The following is a 23,188-nucleotide window of genomic DNA, read 5'->3' as shown; positions in this document are numbered from 1 at the left end:
AACCTCAATTTGGCTCTCCACTTAACTGCTGCGCAGAAAAATGTATAAATGAAAGAAAAAACGATCGACACATCGATTATTGCCCTCGACACGTCGAGTAGACTCACAAAATATGAGTCGTTTCACATCCCTAATTTTGGCGGTCCTTGACCACGTTGACCACGGATCCTCATCTGAAAATATGTTGTGCCAGGGACCCCCACACAAGTTAAAATGTTTAAAAAAGATTCCAAACTTTTAAAAAGCCTTCACGATATTTTGAAAATAGAAGATGTACAAGCACCCAACACGACGCGTTGTGAGCTTGTAGATTGGCATTTTTCAAATAGCCTTTGTATATATAGCGTTGGATGTTAAACAGATTGTGATGCAATATTAACTCATTCACTGCCAATGACGCCTTTTGACGTCTGTTTTTAGTAAGCCCACACCGCCAATGACGTCTTTTGACGTCTCTTTAAAAAAAAAATTATATATATATATATATATATATAAAAAAAATTTTTTTCACAATTTGTCACGTTTTTTGAAAATAGCATGTAGATTGGCTGTTTTCAAATAGCCAAAGGCGTTAAATCGGTTAAAATGATTGTGATGCTACCCCCTCAAGGACCCCTGGGGGTCCCAGTACCAGTTTGAGAGCCACTACCAATTTACACCTGTTACACCTATATGTTGTTTCAAGCTGGGAATGCCTCTGTGACATTTTTGTTGTTTCTACAGTATATAATCAGCAACATACATTTTGTTTTATGTTTTGAATACAATTTTAAATTCGTCAGAAAATTTAGGATTTAGAAGGCATTTTCAGAATCAGCCACGGGTCTAAATTGCATTAAGCTTCCCCTAAAAGTGGAGTGATAATAATAAATATCCTACTAAAAACATGCAATTAATGATCAAATAAGTAACCGAACATTGACAAAGTAAAAATGAAACGATGTTGTACTATGTCTTTCAGATAATCCGGAGGGCCAGACAGAACTACCTGTTGGAACAATACAAGGACAAGAAGCCAGGAGTCCAGCAAATCCTACAGGATGTCCTTAGTGCCAGAGGGGTGAGAACTGAAGAAGCAACATGGAGGCTTTATATTGTAGGCGTCAGGCAGAAACCTTCATATGTCCAAAACGACGATTTTTTAAATTATCATTATGTGTAACTAAATAGTGAAAATAGCCGATCTACAAGCTCACAATGACGCGTTGTGAGTTTGTAGATCTGCTATTTTCACTACTTTTGTGCAACACTCTTGATGAAGTAGTGCATTAATTCATGGAGAAGAAAATAGAGATAACCGCAATTAGTTGAGATAATCAATAATCGTTTCCATGTTGGTAAGACTTTATAATAAGGTCTGGGTCTCTAATGCATTATAAGTGCATCACAATGCACTTATAATGCTTCATAGCACTATACATGTTTATAATTATGCATAACAAAGACACATTTATAACTAAGTTATGGTAGTTATAATTTGCTGAATATTTGCTAAATAATGTTTATTATGAATTATGACCAGCATTTATAATCTGTTATAAACATTGTTATAAGTTGTCATACATGATTATAAACATTTATAACGAGTGTTATAATGCCTTATAGGTGCATTATAATGCATTGTAAATGTGATTATAATGCATTATAGACCCGACCTATAAGTAAAGTGTTCATACATTTTTCAAACATTTTCAAAACATTGCAGACTCTACAAGTTCACAACGCGTTGTGAGCTTGTAGATTGACAATTTCCGCTATTTTTAAAAACATTTTGAAATTATAAAATTATACATTGATACATTGATACAATTATTTCTATATTTAGGTTATTTGTCATATCTGCGCCGTGCAATTTTTGTTCACAAAAAGGTGGAAAGACCTAGGGTTCCCAAAGAGACAAACATCCAATGCATAAAACAACTGAGGAGGGAGACCACTGTACACTGCAAAATAATAGTTTTAATGGCTTCAAACAGCCATTTTTACAACATTTGTTGAACCAACAATTGGCTTAAAAGTCTGTAAGATTTAATTAAATACATTTCAGTTATTTGTCATATCTGCCCTGTGCCATTTTTTTTACAAAGCCTCAAACATAAAAGTAATTTGTTGTTTGTTGTTCTAATGATAAAAACACAATTAAATTGTTTATCGCAATCATTTGTGTGACAGTTAATCATCAAGTAAAATGTCATGATAGTCACTGACATCCCCTATACTACTACTTGATCGTACTACAGCGTCACACAAAAGCATCAAAAGCATCAGATTCACAAGCTCGAAGCGTGGTGTGAAGCGACGTGCTTTGAGCTTGTAGATCTTACTTTTGCTATTTTTGAGTTAGGACATATGAGGTTTCCACCCGACAGAGACGATATGCGGCAATAACACCCTTCCACAGGTGCTGCAAGTGATATTCTTTGGTTTAAAAAAAATAAGTTAATTTATTTTTGTTTGTTTGTTTTGTTAAAAAAGTTAAAACTCTATATTCTGATAGTAATCATTGGTATAGAGCGTTCAGTAACAGGGGTCTCCCCGTGTCTTCAGCTCATTAGTAAACAGAAAATACTTTTTCAGGTGGGGCACCAATCAGGAGAGAGTATCCATTTTGTATGCTCATATCACTTCATCACAATGTCCCTTGTTTAGCCTGTTGTATCCTGTATTAGTCATCTCTCCTTATTGGAGGAAATTGACATCCTGACCTGTTTTTTGTTTACTAAAGAGCTGGAGAAACAGGAGATTACTGAACAAACACTCTAGTCTATAGCAATGATTACTATCACAATATAGAGCTATACAACACTTATTTTAACAAAACAATACCACTTACAGCACCTTTTACTATACCAAAGTGCACATCGGTAGGATCGGTATCCTTTTTTATTTAATTGTCTTTCAAAATGAATAAGCTATCTAGCATAGCATATCTAGAATAGTTATGAATAAGATATCTAATATGTATTTGTGTGAACTCCCACTCCCACTCGAAGCCCTTTCAGGCCAAACTGGCGGAGACAACGGACCCGGATAAGAGACAGATGCTGGAGCGGTTGGATGCTGTGGTCAGCGCTTCTCTCAAGCCCCTGCAGGAGGCTGTGGAGAGCGCCATGTCTGCTGGTGTCCTGCAGTCTCACGCCCAGGTGAAAAATGCACACATTGCTGTCATTTACATGGATTAACCCTTTAACACTTAACCTGCCAGAATAATTTCAGATTTTTTGCAGTTTATTGCCAGAGATTTTTCATTGAGAAAAAAAACGTACTCAGGAGCCGAGATACAGAATTTTTAAGTGGATAGGTGTCTAGATCTTCGAAAAATCATATCTCCTTGGTCTTTGGGTAAAAAAAAAAAAAAAAAAAGAGTTAACTCGATCTTGGCAATCGATGTGTTAACAAGACTCGAACTCTCAACCTTCGGACTGACAGGCTGCAACGCTACCTATAGTGCAATAGCTTTCTCCAGGCTGATGTTGTCTGTTGAAGATCATAAACTCTTGCCTTCTGTCATGAACCAAGCCCCTGTTTCACTAACACTAAGATCACTTGTTCACAAACCATTTACCAATAGAGAAATTGTATGTCTCCTCGAAACCGAAACCAGTGAAAGCGGCCGATCTACAAGCTCACAAAACGTTGGTATCTGAAAAGTTGTGAGATTGTAGATCGGCTACTTTCACAATGAAGTACGTCATACATTGAAAAAACGTACTCTCAAATAAGCATTTTAGGTTATCTTTAGCATTTGCACATGTATTCATTGATACAGTCATGTTGTGTGCAATTCAACTTAAATGAAGTCTGCATCAAGTGAGGCTTGAACTGGCAACCCTGAGGTTGTGAGGCACTCGCTTAAGGGAGAAGCCATCGGACCAACAGACAAGGACCTGTGAAAAAGGAGATCACACAGATGATACAGTTTCACGCAAATAGCTGAAAATCCTGGGTTTAAGTGTTTTTCAAACTGCTCAAAATTGCAGACAATCTAAGGGCGGAGCTTACTGGTCAAAGTGATACATGTGTTCCTCATGAGTCAAGGCACAAGTGTAAGCAAGTTTCACGACTTTCGGCCAAACGAGGCATGACTTATGCCTGTTTAAAGTTTGCATTTAAAAAAAATTGCTATAGCTATATTTGGCCAATTGGAGTAAGATTGGTTTCAGTTATATTTGGAATGACCCTCAACCTTTCTGCAAAGTTTCAAAGAAATGTGAGTCTGCATGTGTGTGTTAGGGGCAGATGAATAATTTTCATAAAACTGCAATAGTTAAAATCTATCTCCTCCTGGGATTTTTGAGTAATTTGCACGAAATTCTTTACACATGAACTTTGGACCTCTGCCGACAAAACGTTAGTAGCGGATTTTCGGAAAAATGCAGAAGTTAGGAGCCAATGACTGTTTTTCATATAATTCAAAATGGTGGGAGATCTAAAGGTCAGAGGTCAAAAGTCAGAGGGTGAAAGTTGTTCAGCATGAGGAGACGCATTATGTGTATCCAAGTTTCATGGCTGTAGGTCAAACAGGGCATGAGTTGTACCTGTTCAAAGTTGGCATTTTCAATTGAGTGCTGTAGCGCCACCTTTTCACGAAAGATTGTGAGAATTAGTTATTGATAGTTTTTCATGACCATCTACCATATGGCAGAGTTTCGTAAAAAGCGACAGCACGGTTCAGCCAGAACTGCGAAAAGTGGCAGAAGAATCGGAAGAATAATGCCAATCTTAAAACAGGGCCTGCTGCCATGCTGGCAGGCTGGCCCCGTAACTAGGCTATGATGACTAACACTATGACTGAATGTATTGACAATTTCGTCAACAACTAAAAACTAGACTAACATGTCAGGGAGGGACTAGTGGGGAAGAGATCCAGTAGAACTAACACAAGTCATTTTTGGTTGGGCCCAGGTGTCACGTTCTGAAAATAGCCGATCTACAAGCTCTCAGCGCGTTGCAACGCATTGCAGCGCGACGGCTAAGTATAAATCACGCATTACGCCGGCATCGCGGCCCCCACTTTTTTTGTACAACTGTAGATTTATTCGACTAAAAGTATAAGGTATTTAGTAAAACTAAGATATTTCAAGTGACTAAAATATGACAAAAATGTAATGGAATTGTATTCAAAAGTTTGGTCACAGGCGGCTGCAGGAACAGAGCTTTGACCAATGCTGAACATGAAGAGTGAACAGTGTTCTGCTTAAAAATGAACAGTTACAGTTTACAGTTTAGGCATTTAGCAGACGCTCTTAATCCAGAGCGATTTACAGTAAGCAAGGACACAAGATAATACATCATAATACATCAAACACATTGAAACTATACATACTATAGGATGCCAGGCCAACAATTACCTGGCATCTGCCTATATTACATGCTATCAAAGTTACATTTTAGCCTTTGCACAATCTTAAGGTCATCAAGGCTAGGGCAAGTGCTATGTGCTGAGATGGAGTCTGAAGAGGACGGCAGAAGATCTGCCAGTGAGTCTGCATTGGTGTGTTGGCGAATGAGAATTGGGGAGGAGTGGTTCTCAAAGTGGGGTGGGTTCCAGGGGGTCCCCAGCAAATGTTTTTAATATAGCATCACATTTTAACCACTTTATCCATATATTATATGTTTGCTATAAAAAATAGCAGATATACAAGCTCACAGCACGTCACTTTGTGTCTTAACAACAAATACCAACTAAACTAACAAACCCAAACGTAATGAGAACTGAACTGAAAAACAAAAACCTAATTAAAGAAAGCTTAACTCTAATAACGTTGCCGTGTCGACCATGTCTCTCCAGGTGTTACTGGAGGCTGCCAAGGACCTGCTGGCTGACTGGTTGGACGCTCAGTTTGGAAGCCAAGTCACTGAGAACTCCATCTTCTCTACTCTTCCTAAATACTGGGAAGCAGAGTACCACACAGACATGGAAGACCTGAATGTAGGCACACACGTCTGTTTGTATGTCTGTCTGTCTGTCTGTCTGTCTGTCTGTCTGTCTGTGCGTGCATATCTGTCTGTCTGTCTGTCACAGTGATAACTTGGACAGTTTTAACCCATTTCAATCCGAGGACGCATCTCGCATCTCTCATCGCTCATAGTGCGGCACCGAGTGCCGCGCTATGACCTTGTAGATCTGCTCTTTAAAACAAATCGTGAACATGTGTGCAAATCTTTGCAGGGTTCCTGAGCACCATTTTGAAAGTAAAATTTAAGACTTTTTAAGATCCTTTTAAGACCTCAACAAATGTAATTTAAGACCCAAATAAATGTGACAACAATGTCTTCCTATTGAAATTGGCTAATGGGAGTGCGGGCCAGCGGGTGGTAAAACTTCTATTAACCCATTAAGACCGGGAACGCATCTGTGTGTCATTTTAAGATTTCTTTGGCTATTAAAAAACAGCAGATATACATACAAGCTCATAGCGCCGCGCTGTGAGCTAGTAGATCTGCCATTTTTGAAAATTTGTGAAAATGTTTGCAAATCTTTGAATATATATTTTTTTAAAGCGAACATCTTTAACTCTGTTACAACTTCTGGGGGTCCCTGGAACAAAACATTTTGAGATGGGGGTCCACGGCCAAATACATATAATTTTTTATATTATTGCAACATAAGGTTTTTCAAAACACTGTTAGGATTTAGAACACATGTAGAATCCCCCAGAAGCAAAGATTTGAGTTAAAAAATATATATATATACATATTCAAAGACCCACGATTTTTCCAAAAAAATAGCAGATCTACAAGCTCATATCGCGGCTATGGGCATATATATATTTTTTTTAATCAAAGGCTGTGAGTGTGTTATTTACTGTATAAGCCTATTAGAGATTGATTCTCGTCTTATCTCTGGCTGGTGATATAAAATAAATATCACCCTTTTTAAAATATTTGTATTTTTCTAGATCAGGCCTTTAAAAATCAATAAAATTAGTGTGTCTCAAGCATTGGGGTGCATGTGCGTGTGTCCTACACCAGTGGTTTTCAAACTTTTTCATGTCAAGGACCCCCAAAATCACACTTATTAGCCCGCAGACCCCCATTTGAAAAGATAAGCCAAGGACCTCCATAAGAGAAGATTTTTACGGCTCTAGCAGTGATTCTCAACTATTTTAATTTCAAGGACCCCCAGTTTGACATGCATTAGACTACGGACCCCTAATGGCATTTATAGCACTGGGACCCCAATTTATATTGCACAATGGTTCCATTTGTACACTAGAGTTACAGACCCATAAGGATCCATTTGGTTCCTAACTATCTATAATTTAGCTGAGGACCCCCAGGAACTTCCTGGCGGTCCACTTTGAGAATCGTGTGTGTGTGTGTGTGTGTGTGTGTGTGTGTGTGTGTGTGTGTGTGTGTGTGTGTGTGTGTGTGTGTGTGTGTGTGTGTGTGTGTGTGTGTGTGTGTGTGTGTGTGTGTGTGTGTGTGTGTGTGTGCACAACAGCATCCAAGTTGATTTACTTCTGATCAGTCAAACATTTTTCCTATCACTTGAAACTCTGTTGCCTGATGACAGATGAGGGGAAAGCGTCCCTCGTTTCTATTCCAAATTGTAACCGGTGACATCCGTTCGTTGTTCGTGCGTCTCTCTCAACCGCTCTCAACTCAGTGGGAGAGATAGAGGAGCGTACCGATAAATCTTTATGGAAAACTGAACACTAGAATACGGACTGTTTGAGCCTGTTTGCGGGGGGTCGAGCGAGTGAGCGAGTGATCAAGAGGTCGATCTGCTGCTCTCTGCTGGTCGATCTGTCGTGTGTGTTTAAAACCGCAGCCAGACAAACTTAAATGAATTTAAATAACAAAATAACAAAAAAACGTTTTAAGGACCCGCGGGAACCCTGTCTTTGAATATAATGTGTTTTAAAGCGAACATTTGTAAAATATTTTGTTCCAGGGACCCCCAGAAGCAAAGCTTTGAGTTAAAAAGGTTCACTTTTAAAAAAAATGCACAAATGTTCACGATTTTTCAAAAATAGCAGATCTACAAGCTCATAGTGCGGCACTCGGTGCCGCGCTATGAGCTTGTAGATCTGCTATTTTTGAACAGCCAAATAAATCTAAAATGACAGAGGTGCGTCCCCGGATTGAATGGGTTAATCCAGTTTAGATCAAACTTAGCAGATGTGTTGGGGAGGGAAAAGGGTAGGGAATGTCTTATTTTGTTCGTAATGTCTCTCCTTTATCTAAACCATTAATTGATCTTATATTCTTGTTGGGTGTGAAGTCCTGTACCCGTTAGTATGTTTGTCTGAATGTATCAGACAATTGTTCAAGTCGCTCCGGTCCGAGTCCAAGTCGAGTCCCAAGTCATTTGGTCCCAAGTCCAAGTCGAGTCCCAAGTCAATCCAACCCTCAGGTCCGAGTCCCAAGTCGAGTCCCAAGTCATTTGGTCCCAAGTCCAAGTCGAGTCCCAAGTCAATCCAACCCTCCGGTCCGAGTCCAAGTCGAGTCCCAAGTCATTTGGTCCCAAGTCCATGTCGAGTCCCAAGTCTTTCTGTTGTGGGCAAGTCAAGCCGAGTCACAAGTCGAGTCCAGGGCCGGATCTAAGCATGGGCAAGGGGGGGCAATGCCCCCCCAAATGCCCTGACTGCCCCCCCCAAAAAAATCGTAAAAAAAAGGTTTTTTTTTTTTTTTTTTTGAAAGTTACATTAGTCATGATATGAAATGTGAGCTTACCATAATCAAAATAATCCTTAATCATATTCCATCATGTATCATTGCACAATTCAAATAATCCTCTGCCCTGATTTTCCATGGGCAGTGTTGCCAGATATTGCGAGAGAGGACGCTATTGTTAAATGAGTTTCGGTTTGTTTCCAGTGGGAAGCGAGCCGCACACATGTAAATCCCGCCCACTACATTTGTTTGGGTAAAGCGCGGCCTGCTTCCTGATCTGAAGGCACGCCACATGTAGCCAATGTGCATGGGTTGTCAACACGGCTCCCGACAGATTCATGGATCTATTCTTGAGACATTACATTTAGTTTGACTCGTTTCCACAGATAAATATTGTGAAAATTGCTGATCTACATGCTCATGTGAAGCTATTTTTTTTTACAATGTTTGTCTCTTTCTTTATTGCCTCTATTATTTGACAATTTGGCCAATATTTGGCCAGACAATGTATTGTTTGTTGATTACTTTTGACGCAGTAATGGTCAAATAAAATTGGTACCTTAAATTGTCACTTTAGAAATACGCAGGTACCTTGTAATACACTTATACTGTATGTCGGTTTGTTTACTGTACATCCCTTATGTCAGGGATGTACGGGGGCACCTGGCCTCTGAAATGTGTGTGAACTGTGTGTAGGGGACATTCTTCTATAGCTTTCTTTGTGCCCCATCAGGTGCTTCCTCCAGATGTTCTGACCCGGGTCAGTGAGTACGTGCCAGAGATCGTGGACTTTGTGAAGAAGATCGTCTTAAATGGATACGGGTAAGAAAGTTACTGCTCATAGGTTCAATAAGATATCTCTAGTAAGGCTGTCACGATACTCGATAAATAACTAAAATGAATCTAAATTGACGGTGTACCGAAATTACAAGCTGTATCGCAATCCTCACGCTATTTCATTATGTTACTTTCGAGTCCTGCACATGTGCGCGTCCAAGGCATTGTTGCCAAGTCTGCTTATTATAAGCTACTTGGGCTTGTTTTTCTGTAAAGACGCTGAATATATTGGGTCCTTGACATGAAAATGTTTGTGAACCCCCAAAATTATATGTATTTGGCTGCAGACCCCTATCAAAACATGTTGTGTTATATATATTCAAATATTCGCACATATGTTCAAGATTAATTTTTTTTTATCACACCCAGTGTAAAGTGAGCGGTGCTATTTATGAGTTATTAACCCATTGAGACCTGAAGCCGATTCTACATGTCTCCTAAATCCCAACAGTTTTCTGAAAAACGTATGTTTCTATATCAGTGGTGCTCAATCTTTTTCATGTCAAGGACCCCCAAAATGATATGTATTTGGCCGCAGACCCCAGTCAAAATATCTTGTTCCAGGGACCCCCAGAAGCAAAGATTTGAGTTAAAAATGTTCGCTTTAAAAATAAATATATTCAAAGATTTGCACACATTTTCACGATTTTTCAAAAATAGCAGATCTACAAGTTCATAGCGCGGCACTCGGTGCCGCGCTATGAGCTTGTATATCTGCTATTTTTGAATAGCCAAAGTGTACAATTATGCTTTTTAGCTCAAATCTAAAAATGACACAGTTCCAGGTCTTAAAGGGTTAATTTCATCATGCGTCTCGCTAGCCAATCACAGCACTCCTGCGAAGTGACGTGCGAAGTGACGTGCTTAAATTTTTTACATTATTATTAATTTCATCATGCGTCTCGCTAGCCAATCACAGCGCGTCTGCGAAGTTTGAAGTTAATTTCATCATGTGTCTCGCTAGCCAATCACAGCACGTCCTGCAAGGCTTAGCCTATGGGCGTGTTTTCCACAGCATGGCGTCACAGCGAAAGACACATTTTCACGCCGGAAAGAAAAACTTTCACCACGGATGGGTCCTAAACCCTCTTATAGGAGCGGTTGCACCGCTCAAAAATAGCTGATCTGCAAGTGCCCCGCTATGAGTTTGTAGATCTGCTATTTTTGAATAGCCAAAGATATCCTAAAACAAGACCTGGTTCTGCCAGACCCAGAATGAAGTCCTAGTATGTAACACACCTACAAACCACTTTATAACTGAAGTGCATGATGTCATGAATAGTTTGTGACGAAAGGGGACGTCACAAACTTTTTTTTGGCTGGGGCCGGAGGACAAATGGCCCCTGCCCATGTATGGACGAAACAGGTACAAAGCCTCATGTAAGCCCGACCCCTTGGGTCTGGCAATGACAGATGCTTTCCCGGTCTTAACACATTGGGTGCCAGAGGTTTATTAAAATATTATACGTTGAGTGCCAGCATTTCTTCCATCCACTTGCGTTATACATTTCGTGCTGTGAGAAGCCCTGACGCGGAAGTGCATGTAAACAAAGCGTGCGTGCGAGACGGCGGAGGGTCCCGACTAACGCCTGGAACAATAATATTTCCAACGCGACCCTCCATTGCAGCGTGATCGCCGATCGAAAACGGCTCGTTTCCACCACATTAAAAAGAAATGGAGATATTAAGCTTTTAATCAAGGAGATAACATTGAAAACGCCGACCGGAAGGATTTTTGACATGGAGCCAGATCCAGCCTCTTCTTCTCAGAAACTCCTTGGGTGATGTCAAAGTTTCGTTTTAGCGCCCCACGTGGCCCACATGTATAAAAATAGAATTGGGTCAAAAACGGTCCGGACCGTTTTCGGCACTTCTCGTTTGGACCCTCAAAAACGGTCCGGACCGTTTTTGGCATTCAATGTGTTAATCGGTTAAGGAACCCTGAGGGTCCCCGGACAACACTTTGGGAACCACTGGTTTACAGTGATCGTTTCATGTCCTCTTTCTTGTAGGTATGAATCAAACGGCTCGGTTTACTTTGACACCATGAAATTTGATGCCACTGAGCAGCACTCGTATGCCAAGCTGGTGCCGGAAGCAGTTGGTGACCAGAAGGCTCTACAAGAGGGAGAGGGTGAGATTCTAATATCAGAAGCCTCTTATCTCCATATTTTAACGTTTTTAGTTTTTTTTGTAAATTAATGCCCCACTACAAAAGCATCAAAAGTAGCAGATCCACAAGCTCTTCAATCTGCTACTTTTGCCAATTTTTTTTTTAATCCTGAAAAAGTAACAGTTTTGGACATATAAGATTCCCTCCCGACAGAGACGATATGTTTAGAATAACATGTCAGTTGTAACAGCTATTTTCTGGTTCCTTGTTAATCACTTTCAACCTGTGCCCTATGTTGAGAATGTCATAATTTGCGGAAATTACTTACATTTTGACCGGATGGTGAAGAGGAAATGTATCCCCCGAGCAAGCAGACATGCTCTATTAGTGCAATGGTAAAAATGTCAGCACTTCCGCAGAGAATCGGGTTTAAATCCGGGGTAGAAGAGGAAAGTTACATAGTGCAGCTTTAACTAACAAATGTCACTAAAGATGAGGTTGTTTTGAAAACGTGACTGTGCTGATCAGAAATGTGTTCCTGTGTGTCCTTTAGGAGACCTGAGCATCTCTGCAGACAGGCTAAGCGAGAAAAGGTCCCAGAATGACTTTGCTTTGTGGAAAGCCTCCAAGCCTGGAGAGCCGTCATGGGAGTCTCCTTGGGGCAAGGTATGGCATAACCACTTAACCCATTAACACATTGACTGCCATAGGGTTTTCTAGAACAGGCTTCCCCACTGCCAGACATTTTGACCATTCTGACTCATCTTTGAGGACTCACAGAATAGTTTGTGATATGACTATGAACACATGGAATATCTCAAAACAAAGCTTAGAATCTGAAAAAAAAAGTGAGTTGATAGCATGTTCCGTTCTTTAGCTAGAGGTAGTTGAATACAGCTTGGTTTTCACAAAAAAAGTCCTTTTTGTTTAGAATCAGATTTATGAGCGTTTTAGTAAGACACACACTTTAGAGGCATAAAAATGATTTCAAAAGTGTTTGGCAACTTTTTGCCCACACAAGTCAAAATCTCAAGCCACACCTGTATTCATAGCAACAAATAGCAGATCTACAAGCTTTTACTGAGCTTGTAGATCAGCTTTTTTTTCCTTTTATGCCATTTATGACAATTTGTGAAAATAAATAAATAAAAATAAGGGATGCCAGGGCGTGACCCCCCTAAAATAATCATATTTCAACTGGGGACCACCATTTTGTTTGACTGGTTCCACAGATAAATATTGTGAAAATAGCAGATCTACAAGCCAGCCCTCTCTTCTTCTTCCTCTCCCTCTCTGTCTGTCTGTCTGTCTGTCTGTCTGTCTGTCTCTCAACCTTTTCAGGCTGTGACCCCCCAAAATAATCATATTTGAACTGGGGACCTCATTTTGTTTGACTGGTTCCACAGATAAATATTGTGAAAATAGCAGATCTACAAGCCTAGATCTACATGTTATGTTTAGTGATTTTTTTTTTGATGGCCTGATGGCTGCTTGTTACAAAATGAATTTCCGCAAGGACAATAAAGTATATCTATCAACAAGCGAGGCGATCACAACGAGGCGTTGAGATCCCAACCCACAGGTTGAAGACCCTCTGCTAGCGGTCACGTGAGACACATTCCATGCCAGGTTTTGAGAGAGAAACAAGCAACCAGGTCTATGAAAACACGCCCAAAAAACAAAGTGATATGTACTATTTGTAACGCGTAACTTACTAAATCAGCCGAGAGATGTGGTCGCCTCGCTATCATTGCTTTGAAACAAATAAAGAAAAACTTACCGTGATCATTGCAACACGTGCGCGTCATGTGTGTGTGTGTGTGTGTGTGTGTGTGTGTTTGTGTTTGTCCGCGGCGGCCTCACTACAGGCTGCTCGCACAGACACACACGAGTTGCGTCCATGGAGTTTATTTTTATATGGATAAATCCGTGTGCCATGATCGGCGCATTGCAGAGAACTACTAAAGGTAAGGACTTTGTTCTTTTTTCCAGCGCCCTTACCCACCGTCCCTGGGCGCGGACTGGAGGTGGACCAGGGACCCCCGGGGGTCCCTGGTTCTGGAGGCTCGCCACCGTCCCTGGGCTTGGAGGTTGTGTGTGTGTGTGTATGTGTGTGTGTACGTGTAGTTGCCGATCGCTATGTTGTTTGAAACAAAAGAAAAGGCATTGGATTTGTGTGTGTGTGTGTGTGTGTGTGTGTGTGTGTGTGTGTGTGTGTGTGTGTGTGCGCGCTCGCACGCGCCTCACTACGACTGCTCGCACAGACACACATGAGTTGCGCGCATCCCCGCGTGTATGAGCTAGCATGCTCGTGCACATTACACTTTACAGATCTGTGTAAACTTTAGGTTTAGGCAGGTTCAGGAGAACTTCATCCCCTCCCCCGCGAGTGTGCACATAGGACCACGCGCGCGCACGCTCGCCCCGAGCGCGTGCATGCTCGCCCCGCCCGTACTCACTGATCACAGTCAGTGAGGGCTCAGGGCTGTGAGGCAGGCAGGGAGAGAGAGGCTGCTCGCTTGGATCAAACTTTCGGTTGATACAAACAGATTGGCGGACCCCCTGACCTTATGCAGCTTTAGTGCTTTGTAATAATAGGTTTTATTGCGAACGCAGCGGAAGGAGGCCTCCGCAAGTGGAGCTTACTATGAAACCGTGCTCGGGTTGTGTCTCTGCGTCTCTGTGGGTTGTGTCTCTGTGTCTCTGTGTGTGTCTCTGTGTGCACTGCCTGCGTGCAGTTCCTCTGAGATAAGTAAATGTCCAATTTAGACGTACCATACATCAAATGAAAGGTATTTGAAAACTGAACACACCTGTCAAGGTTGCGTTTAAGCCCGCCCCTTCCCCCGGAAGCCACGCCCCGGAGAAGGCTCCTAAAAACTCCCCATTGAAACCCCATGTTAAATGAAAAGTGCCCGAATCGCTCCGAAACTTTTTCTACCCCCCCTAAGTGGGGGTCTACGAACAAATACTTCGGGCTCGGATTTTGGCTCCGCCCCCCGGAAGTGGGTGAAACAGGCACTTCAAACACAGATTTTTCAACTTCTATGTGGTCTAGATTGATGATATTTTGTGACGATGTGCCTGAGGGGGTAAACTAACATGGACCACTAAAAAGACCGTAGCCCGTAGGCTACGGGATCGGCGCTTTACGGTTGGATTTTTCAGCCCGTAGGTTACGGGCCTGGCGGTCAATGTGTTAAGACCGGGAACAGATTTACAAGCTCATAGCGCGGCATCGAGTGCCGTGCTATGAGCTTGTAGATCTGCTATTTTAGAAACATTTTGAACATTTGTGCAAATCTTGGAATATATAATTTTTAAAGCGCTGAAAATCGCAGAGCAGAATTTTGGTCCCAGCACGCCCCTGCACACACAGTACATATATATATATGTATGTATGTATGTATGTATGTATGTATGTATGTATGTATGTATGTATGTATGTATGTATGTATGTATGTATGTATGTATGTATGTATGTATGTATGTATGTATGTATGTATGTATGTGTGTGTGTGTGTGTGTGTGTGTATATATATATATATATATGTATGTACACACACACACACACAGTACATATACACAGACACGCACATACAGTATCGTCTCTGTCTGGTGGAAACCAAAACTGTTCCCTTTCAGGATTCAAATAAAAAAATTGCAATATGTTTTTTATTTTAAACGAATGCCCCAATTCATTTCTGCAAAGTTTCAAAGAAATGTGAGTCTGCATGTATGTGTTAGGGGCAGATGAAAAATTATCATAAAACTGCAATAGTTAAAATCTATCTCCTCCTGGGATTTTTGAGTAATCTGCACGAAACTCTTTACACATGAACTTTGGACCTCTGCCGACAAAACGATAGTGGCAGATTTTCCATAAGAATTAAGCTTTTAAGAGCCAATGACTGTTTTTCATATAATTCAAAATGGTGGGAGATCTAAAGGTCAGAGGTCAAAAGTTGTTCAGCATGAGGAGACGCATATGTGTATCCAAGTTTCATGGCTGTAGGTCAAACAGGGCATGAGTTGTACCTGTTCAAAGTTGGCATTTTCAATTGAGTGCTATAGCGCCACCCTTTGAATTATTTCTTGATAGTTTTTCATGTCCATCTACCATATGGCCGAGTTTCGTAAAAAGCGACAGCACGGTTAAGCCAGAACTGCCAAAAACGGCAGAAGAAACAGAAGAATAATGCCAATATCAAAACGGAGCCCAGCTCAGTTCCTGAGCCTGGCCCAATAAAAAGTTACGGTTTTGGACATGCAAGGTTTCCAGCCGACTGGAGCTACCACTCATACTCTCATAACCTTTTTAATAACCTCCACTATGTGATGAATATTCAACTTATAACTGGCCTCTCACAGAAACTGGATGGGAGAAAAAAAAGGGCTGTCACGATTATGACATTTTACTTGACGATGAATTGTCGCTCAAGTAATTGCGAATAACGTTGAACATTGGAACATTATGAATACAAATTTCATTTGTGTTTGTGCCTTTAGGCTTCGTAAACAAAAGCTGCACAGGGCAGTATTGACACATATCTTACATAATTTAATAACTTTACACTTCAAAACGTGCGTGATGCGTTTTGAGCTTGTAGATCTGCTATTTCTGAAAACGTTTGAAATTGTATGAAATTGTATGAATTGTATCAACATGGAAATGATTGTGACGTTTATGACGATAATGCATTTTTTTGGGTTGTCTCAAATAAATGCGATGAGGCCTATTGGCTCTATGCAAAGCAGCCATATTGGAAATAAATTGGGCCCCTTTCTTACTTCCTTAACAGGTCTGAACACTTATACTAATTAAGGCTCTGTTCCATTCTGGTCAAACAGAGTCAGGAAACACTCTGCACTAGTGGGTCTCAATGTGTCCTTGAGGGGGTTCGAAATGGCCCCCTATGGGTCTGTAACTCTGAGTCAGAGTTATGATGGTCCTTGAAATTGAAAAGTAAGGAAGTAGGGAGAAATGGGCCCAATTTATTTCCAATATGGCTGCTGTGCATAGAGCCTACTGTTGTGTACTGAACAGTTTTCATGTATTGAACAGGGGAGGCCAGGTTGGCATATTGAATGTTCTGCCATGGCTGGCTCCATCTTGGGAGAGTCCATGGATATCCACGGAGGAGGCTTCGATCTCCGATTCCCCCATCATGACAACGAGTTGGCTCAGTCCGAGGTGACAGCTTCACTTATACTTACATTTGCAGTGGTGAACAGAGTATACTTACAAAGCATGTTGTTATTGGAATTTAGAACATTTCTCCAAAAAAGGGAAAAAGAAATGTCAGCCATTTTCACTATATTTCAAATAGGGCTAAAGTGGTTAATTCATATTATATTTGTGTACCTTTGGCTCCCAATAAAGAGTCCCTTCCTAGAAATGTAGTGGAGTCAAATGTACAATATTTCTATTTGAATTGTAGTGGAGTGGAAGTCATGAGTTTGCAATTATTCTTGCTTACTGTCCACCACTGCATATGTCGTTTTTTAATATAGCAATTGCTTTTTACAATTTGTTGCAGATTTAATTAAATATGATTATAAATATGATTATTTTTATTTTGTATACACATCTGTCGTTTCCTGCACAGGCTTTCTTTGAGAATGACTGTTGGGTTCGTTACTTCCTACATACTGGACACCTGACAATCGCAGGCTGCAAGATGTCTAAATCTCTTAAGAACTTCATCACCATAAAAGATGCCCTGGCAAAGAACACAGGTGAGGCACCGTCTCACCGAGTAATTAGTATTACTTGAGTATTCGTTTAAAGTGCAAAGTGCATGCCATCATATTTTTATGTCGTTTTTGGGTGTCAATTGATGCGATTACTTTGTTGTATCGCAATGTCATTCAAAAGTAACGAAAATAAGCGATCTACAAGCTCACAATGTGTCACGTTGTGAGCTTGCTGGGGTATTTGGGGTATTTATTTTTGTCAGAGCTTGTGACTAAATAATAATTGGATCCATTGGAACACAGATAATTTTTTCTATTTCCTGTTTTGAACACAAAATAATATGAAATAACTAGAAAAAGTGCTCCTCGGAGCACAGGTCTCCGTCAGGTCAGGTAGGTCAGTGTGGGCCAGCAATGTTCGGAATTCGCCAATCAGGCTGGAATGTGAAAAATCGGACGGATCGAACGGATCTGTCTTGATCACTTGACTAAAGAGATAATATGTACCGATTTGCGTGACGTTTGGACAACATTTGTAGGAGTAATATAAGAAAAAAAAGTTTTGCAAATAGTTGAAAGGGTGGCATTTGTTCCTCAACGTAGTCGAATGTGCGTGCAAAGTTTCACCGCAATCGGACGGTGCGTTCATGATTTGCGGAATTTTGTTCAAAACAAGCCACTAATGCAAACTTTGGATGTCAATCTTAGCCAATCAGGATGGAATATGACAATTCAAACACATCTGTGAGGAAGGGACCTCGGTGCAACAGTAGTTTGAGTAATCACACATGAAATAATAGACTCCGGTCAGAGAATCCTTTTTGGAGACTTTACTGATGAAGCTCAGGGTACAGGGTTTGCAGTTTCGTATATGTGTGTGGTCTCTAATACAGAGAAATATAAAGTAAATAAACAACACAAATTACAGTTCACAATCATGTCAAATACAGGGTCACAGTGACCTCCTTCCAATCGAGCACTAATTAACTATATCTTCACCTGGCACAATCATGTCAAACACAAGGTCACAGTGACCTCCTGCCAATAGAACACTAATTGGCTATAGCTGCAACACCTGGCACAGTTACCTCATTAACCAAACAAATGAAATAAACACCACATTGCATCTTACACAATATATATAGTATAGCCTACAGTTAACGTAGATACATACATCACAAGCATGAGTAAACAGTTACATTATGTATTTAAGCTGCACTCCAACTCACTGACATACAGTATAACAGACTAATTCAACCAAACATCATGACGCAGTGTTAATTGTAAAGGAAACATAAATTTTGGCACATTAGAGAAATAAGCGTAATCTGCAACTCAAACATAGTTCCTCACCTGCGTTATGCACGCACACAAACAAAAACAGAAAAAGGCAGAGCTCTGGTCCTGTGGCATGTTGCTCAGAGCAGCTCTGCTCACTGAATGAAGCTCTGCTAGTCTCTGACTAACCTCGCATCACCAGTCTTTCCACCTCGGAGGAAAGCCTGGTCTCTGTTACTAAAGACCCATATGATCCGGTCTAGGCCACGCCTACTGAAAAAAAAAAAGAAAAAATAATCCTCTTTCCGGATTCTGCCCATCCGGTTTTGCGGTGCCGCTTTGTTTTGGTTCCCCAATCCCTATTTAAATGGAATAGAATTTCCCCGTGGGATAATACAGACACTAAATAGTCTCCGAATAGTGCACGAACATTTACATTTAAAAAATAAGCTAAACTATGCCGCATCAAGGATTTTATTAGGACGGACCTATTTTGAGGTGAAACGTCTTTCCGGTTCTGCCCATCCGGCCACTTTTAATTTTTTTAACTTCCGCTCCCGACCGGATCATATACCCGAAAAGGAATGGTGCCCAGGCTAGTTTCTGACTCAGCCTTGATTGCATTCAGGTGTGTCAATCCTAATTGGATCAGAATTGGCTTCAGGTGCGCAGCAAGAGCTTTTGTACACATCCGTCTTCATCACATGACTATAGAGATCATGCGTACCGATTTACGTGAAATTTGGATAAAATGGGAAAGAGTAGAATACAATTTTTTTTTGGAAGACATTTTTAACCAATCAGGATGGAATATGAAAAATTTGAAAGACCCGTTTCGTTTAATGACTCTAGAGATACTGTGTACCGATGTGTGATTTTTTTTGACAAAATCTGTGGGAGTGCTGTAAATTTTTTTTTGCACAAATCGGCCTCCTGGTGGCGCTATAAAAGGCCCATGAGAAAAGAGACAGAGGTTCTGAATTGGCATCCAGGGACACAGTTTCGCTGCGATCAAGCCAACGGTGCCGGAGATTAGCTGATCATAGACACACGGACGGACGGACGGACAGGGGGCAAAACATACTCTCTCGCCATGCCTTTCGGCCTGGCGGAGACAATGAGTCATGTTTTTGGTGAACTACTCCTTTAATAGGTTAATACGTCCATGGGGTTTATTTATCGCCCCAAAAGCTAACACTGGTCTCTGACGTTTTCATTTGTGTGACGGCGACGATGTAATGAGTTTTAAATGGCGTGTTTTTTCCCTTCAGCTCGCCAACTGCGACTGGCTTTCTTAATGCACGCCTGGAAGGACACTCTGGATTATTCCCCCAACACAATGGAGTCAGCTGTCCAATATGAGAAGTTCATGAGCGTAAGTGAATGTGACGCAAGAGCATTCTCGTTCATTTGTCTGTAGATAAAAATAAGGGCTGTCACGATCGTGATTTAAAACCCTTTAAAAAACGGGAAAACATCAGTGCCATTTTAGATTTTATACACAAAACTATTTTCAGAAAACTCTTAGAGCAGTGGTTCTCAAAAATAGCAGCTATATAAGCTCAGAGCGCGTCACTTTGTGCCGCACTGCGAGCTTGTACATCTGCTATTTTTGAACATTTTAGAAACCTTGAAAGTGTTTGGAAATTTTTGAATCTTCTCTCCTGGGGGTTCCTGGCACAAAGCATTTTCAGATGGTGGGTCCGCGGCTAAATACCTATCAATTTGGGGGTCCTCCTTGGCATGAAAAAGAACTACTGATTTAGAAGGTATTTGTAGAATCGGCCACAGGTCTTAATGGGTTAATCAAAATGAAATACCCTCGCGGCATTGTCCCACAGGTTGGGAATCACTGTGCACCATTCTGACTGTTTGTGTTCGTTGTCCCTTCAGGAATTCTTCCTCAACGTGAAGGATGTGCTGCGTTCCCCCACTGACCTCACAGGTCAGTTTGAGAAGTGGGAAGCAGCAGAGATGGACCTGAACAATTGGTAAGAAAAACTACTATGTCAAAGGTCAGACATCATTCAGTTAAGGGTGCAAGTAGGTGATATTTGTTTGTTCAAATGAACTAGTCCAGGATTTGTGTAGGCAAACTGTATGCAGGCTTTTGGGTTAATATGCACTCGGTATGCATAGTTTAACTTTTGGAGAGGAGCACTGCTGATTTCATCCTGTTGGCTGTGTGTGTGACAACCCGGTCATTTACGACAAGTCCATGAGAAGTAACGGGGACCCCTGTTACTGAACAAACAGTCTATAGCAGGGGTCTTCAACAGGGGGTCCGTGGCCCCTAGGGGGTCCTCAGAGTTACTGCAGGGGGGCCGCCAAATCTTTGTGTGATAGGATTTTTATTTTTTAACCACTTGAACCCTAGCATCCCTATTCTGAGGAGAAATAGCAGATCTACAAGCTCACAACGTTTGTGTTTGTGTTTACAATTGTGAGCTTGTAGATCTGCTATTTTTGCCAAAGCGGTTTGGTGTAGAGGGAAAAAAGGACCAAACCAAGTAAAGAGCCCAAGTTTAGTATTGAGGTTTAATTTGGTTAAATGTCTGAAATTAATTTACACAACACTCTCTCAGCTTGTTTGTTCTAACCCATCACTTACCCTACCCCACTGTAAATACATTGGCATCAGCAACTGAGGAGAGACTTTTTTCCCCCCTCCAGTTTCTGTGAGAGGAAGTGTAGCATCCACGAGGCTCTGTGTGACAACATGGACACCCGCTGTGCCATGGAGGAGATGAGGTCACTGGTCAGCCTGACCAACAGCTACATGGCCAGCAGGAAGAACGCCAGGCTGACGCCCAACCGCCTACTAGTGCAAAGTATCGCCGTCTATCTCACGTCTATGCTGAAGGTGAGCGAATGGAAGCATAGGGAAAGTAGCTTGGGTTTGTGACAGTGTTGATTTTGGCGACTAAAACCGTGACAAAAAAATGCTTGTCGACTACCTTTTTCACAAACTAAAACTAAATAAAAACTAAATAAAAACGAATCTACGATGACTAAAACTATGACTAAATATATTGACAATTTTGTCAACAAATAAAAACTTAGTGAGGGACTAGTGGAGATCCAGTAGAATTAAAAGACAAGTCATTTTATGTTTGGTTGCACTCGGGTGTTGTGCTCTGAAATAGCCGACAAGTTCACAACGCGTCGCAGTGCGGCACGTTGTGAACTTGATCGGCTATTTTCAGCATGCAACCAATTGTAAAATCAGCCATTATCAAGGCACCGCCAAAATATATTTTTGTCGACTAAATCAACTGTAGATTTAGTAGACTATAATCTTCTGATATTTAGTCCACTAAAACAGACTAATAGTAAAACATTTCAGATGACTAAAATATGACTAAAACTAAATGGAATTTGATTAAAAAGATTATGCCTAAACCTAAATAAAATGTTGCTGTCAAAATCAACACTAGTTCGCGAGCCATGTTTTTCCTGTTTCCGTAGCGTGAGGCAGTTTGATGCTCAAGTAACACCCCCTTTGTTGCCGACATTCCAGCGCTATACAGTATGTGCGATCTCACCGCGTGTCAGAAAATACATTTTCTTTCCAAGTATTGTCAAGTTGAGAAACGAGGCAAGCCTATTGCGGAGAGAAATTGTCTTTCTCTGTGAATGATATAGCCAAAGCATAAAAAACGACACCGGTGCTACCAAGTAAAACAGCCCTGGTACGACCATTCCAATCTGATGTGTCCCTCTCACTGTCCCTTGCTGCTAGACATTCGGTGCCATTGAAGGAGCAGAACCCATAGGATTTCCAGTGGGAGGGAAAGGTCAAGGCGTAGACGTAAGTATGGAGAGTATGGAGCTTTCACACACATATTTTGAACCACTCTTTGTGCTGTCCTTGCATTGGACATGGAATTAAAGGTTACGGTTCATTTATTTGTCATTTGCATGCTTACACATGAAATGAATATCGTACTTGGGACCAGCAGTGTACAGTAAGTCTAAAATAAACTAACCTTTAAAAAACAATAATAAGCATATCTAATAAAATAAGCTATTTCTGTCTACTCACTCTGTGTTGGTGGGCTGTGGACAGTTCAGAAACCTGCCTACCAGTGACATCATCGGTAGGCAGGTTTGGTCATTTCAAACACAATTTTTTTTTTTTTAAATATATTGATACAAGAATAATGGCACATTTTCCAGGAAGAGAAAGGCTGTAGTTTCTATTAGCTTGGAATCTCCATTGATGATGTCATTGGTAGGCAGGTTGCTGAAGTGCCCACATAGTCCACCAATGAGAGACCGAGTAAGTAGACAGAATTTGTGCCATCTTATAATGAGCATTGGTGATGACCATATGAAGATAGTTTGAAAATGGGTGAAGTGCTTCTTCTATCAGCCACAGGCAGTGCTTTTTCAATGCAAATGTTGTAAAAGATGACATGATTTTGTTATCAAATAATTTAATGTGAATGTTGTTTATGTGTCTCTAGCTGGAGAGCACTGTGATGCCATATCTGACAGTGTTGTCAGATTTCAGACATAATGTCCGGAAAATTGCCAGAGAGCTGAAGGGTAAGACGTTTATTTTTTAAACCAGTGTTTCTCAAACATTTTAATGTCAAGGACTCTAAATTAAAATTTAATTTCAGACTAGTGTTGTCT

At 40.9% G+C, this 23,188-nt stretch overlaps 1 protein-coding gene across 3 annotated transcripts in view; it reads left to right on the top strand.

Annotated features, from left to right (window-relative positions):
- cars1 (cysteinyl-tRNA synthetase 1) overlaps positions 1-23,188 on the top strand; it is a 77,361-nt gene that overhangs the window by 40,334 nt on the left and 13,839 nt on the right. For all 3 annotated transcript variants that reach the window (XM_080412945.1, XM_080412946.1, XM_080412947.1), the window contains 13 exons: positions 962-1,060; positions 2,994-3,143; positions 5,792-5,932; positions 9,356-9,444; positions 11,472-11,593; positions 12,126-12,238; positions 16,638-16,766; positions 17,182-17,311; positions 19,819-19,922; positions 20,441-20,538; positions 21,221-21,410; positions 22,290-22,358; positions 23,017-23,098. In XM_080412945.1, coding sequence (XP_080269071.1) covers positions 962-1,060; positions 2,994-3,143; positions 5,792-5,932; positions 9,356-9,444; positions 11,472-11,593; positions 12,126-12,238; positions 16,638-16,766; positions 17,182-17,311; positions 19,819-19,922; positions 20,441-20,538; positions 21,221-21,410; positions 22,290-22,358; positions 23,017-23,098 — 1,516 coding nt within the window. The remainder of the gene's footprint in view (positions 1-961; positions 1,061-2,993; positions 3,144-5,791; positions 5,933-9,355; positions 9,445-11,471; positions 11,594-12,125; positions 12,239-16,637; positions 16,767-17,181; positions 17,312-19,818; positions 19,923-20,440; positions 20,539-21,220; positions 21,411-22,289; positions 22,359-23,016; positions 23,099-23,188) is intronic.

The sequence above is a fragment of the Gymnoscopelus braueri genome (assembly GCF_963280865.1).
Source record: "Gymnoscopelus braueri genome assembly, chromosome: 1".
Taxonomy (NCBI): Eukaryota; Metazoa; Chordata; class Actinopteri; order Myctophiformes; family Myctophidae; genus Gymnoscopelus; species Gymnoscopelus braueri.
The sequence above is the reverse complement of the archived record's forward strand: the minus strand, read 5'-3'. Positions and strand labels throughout refer to the sequence as shown.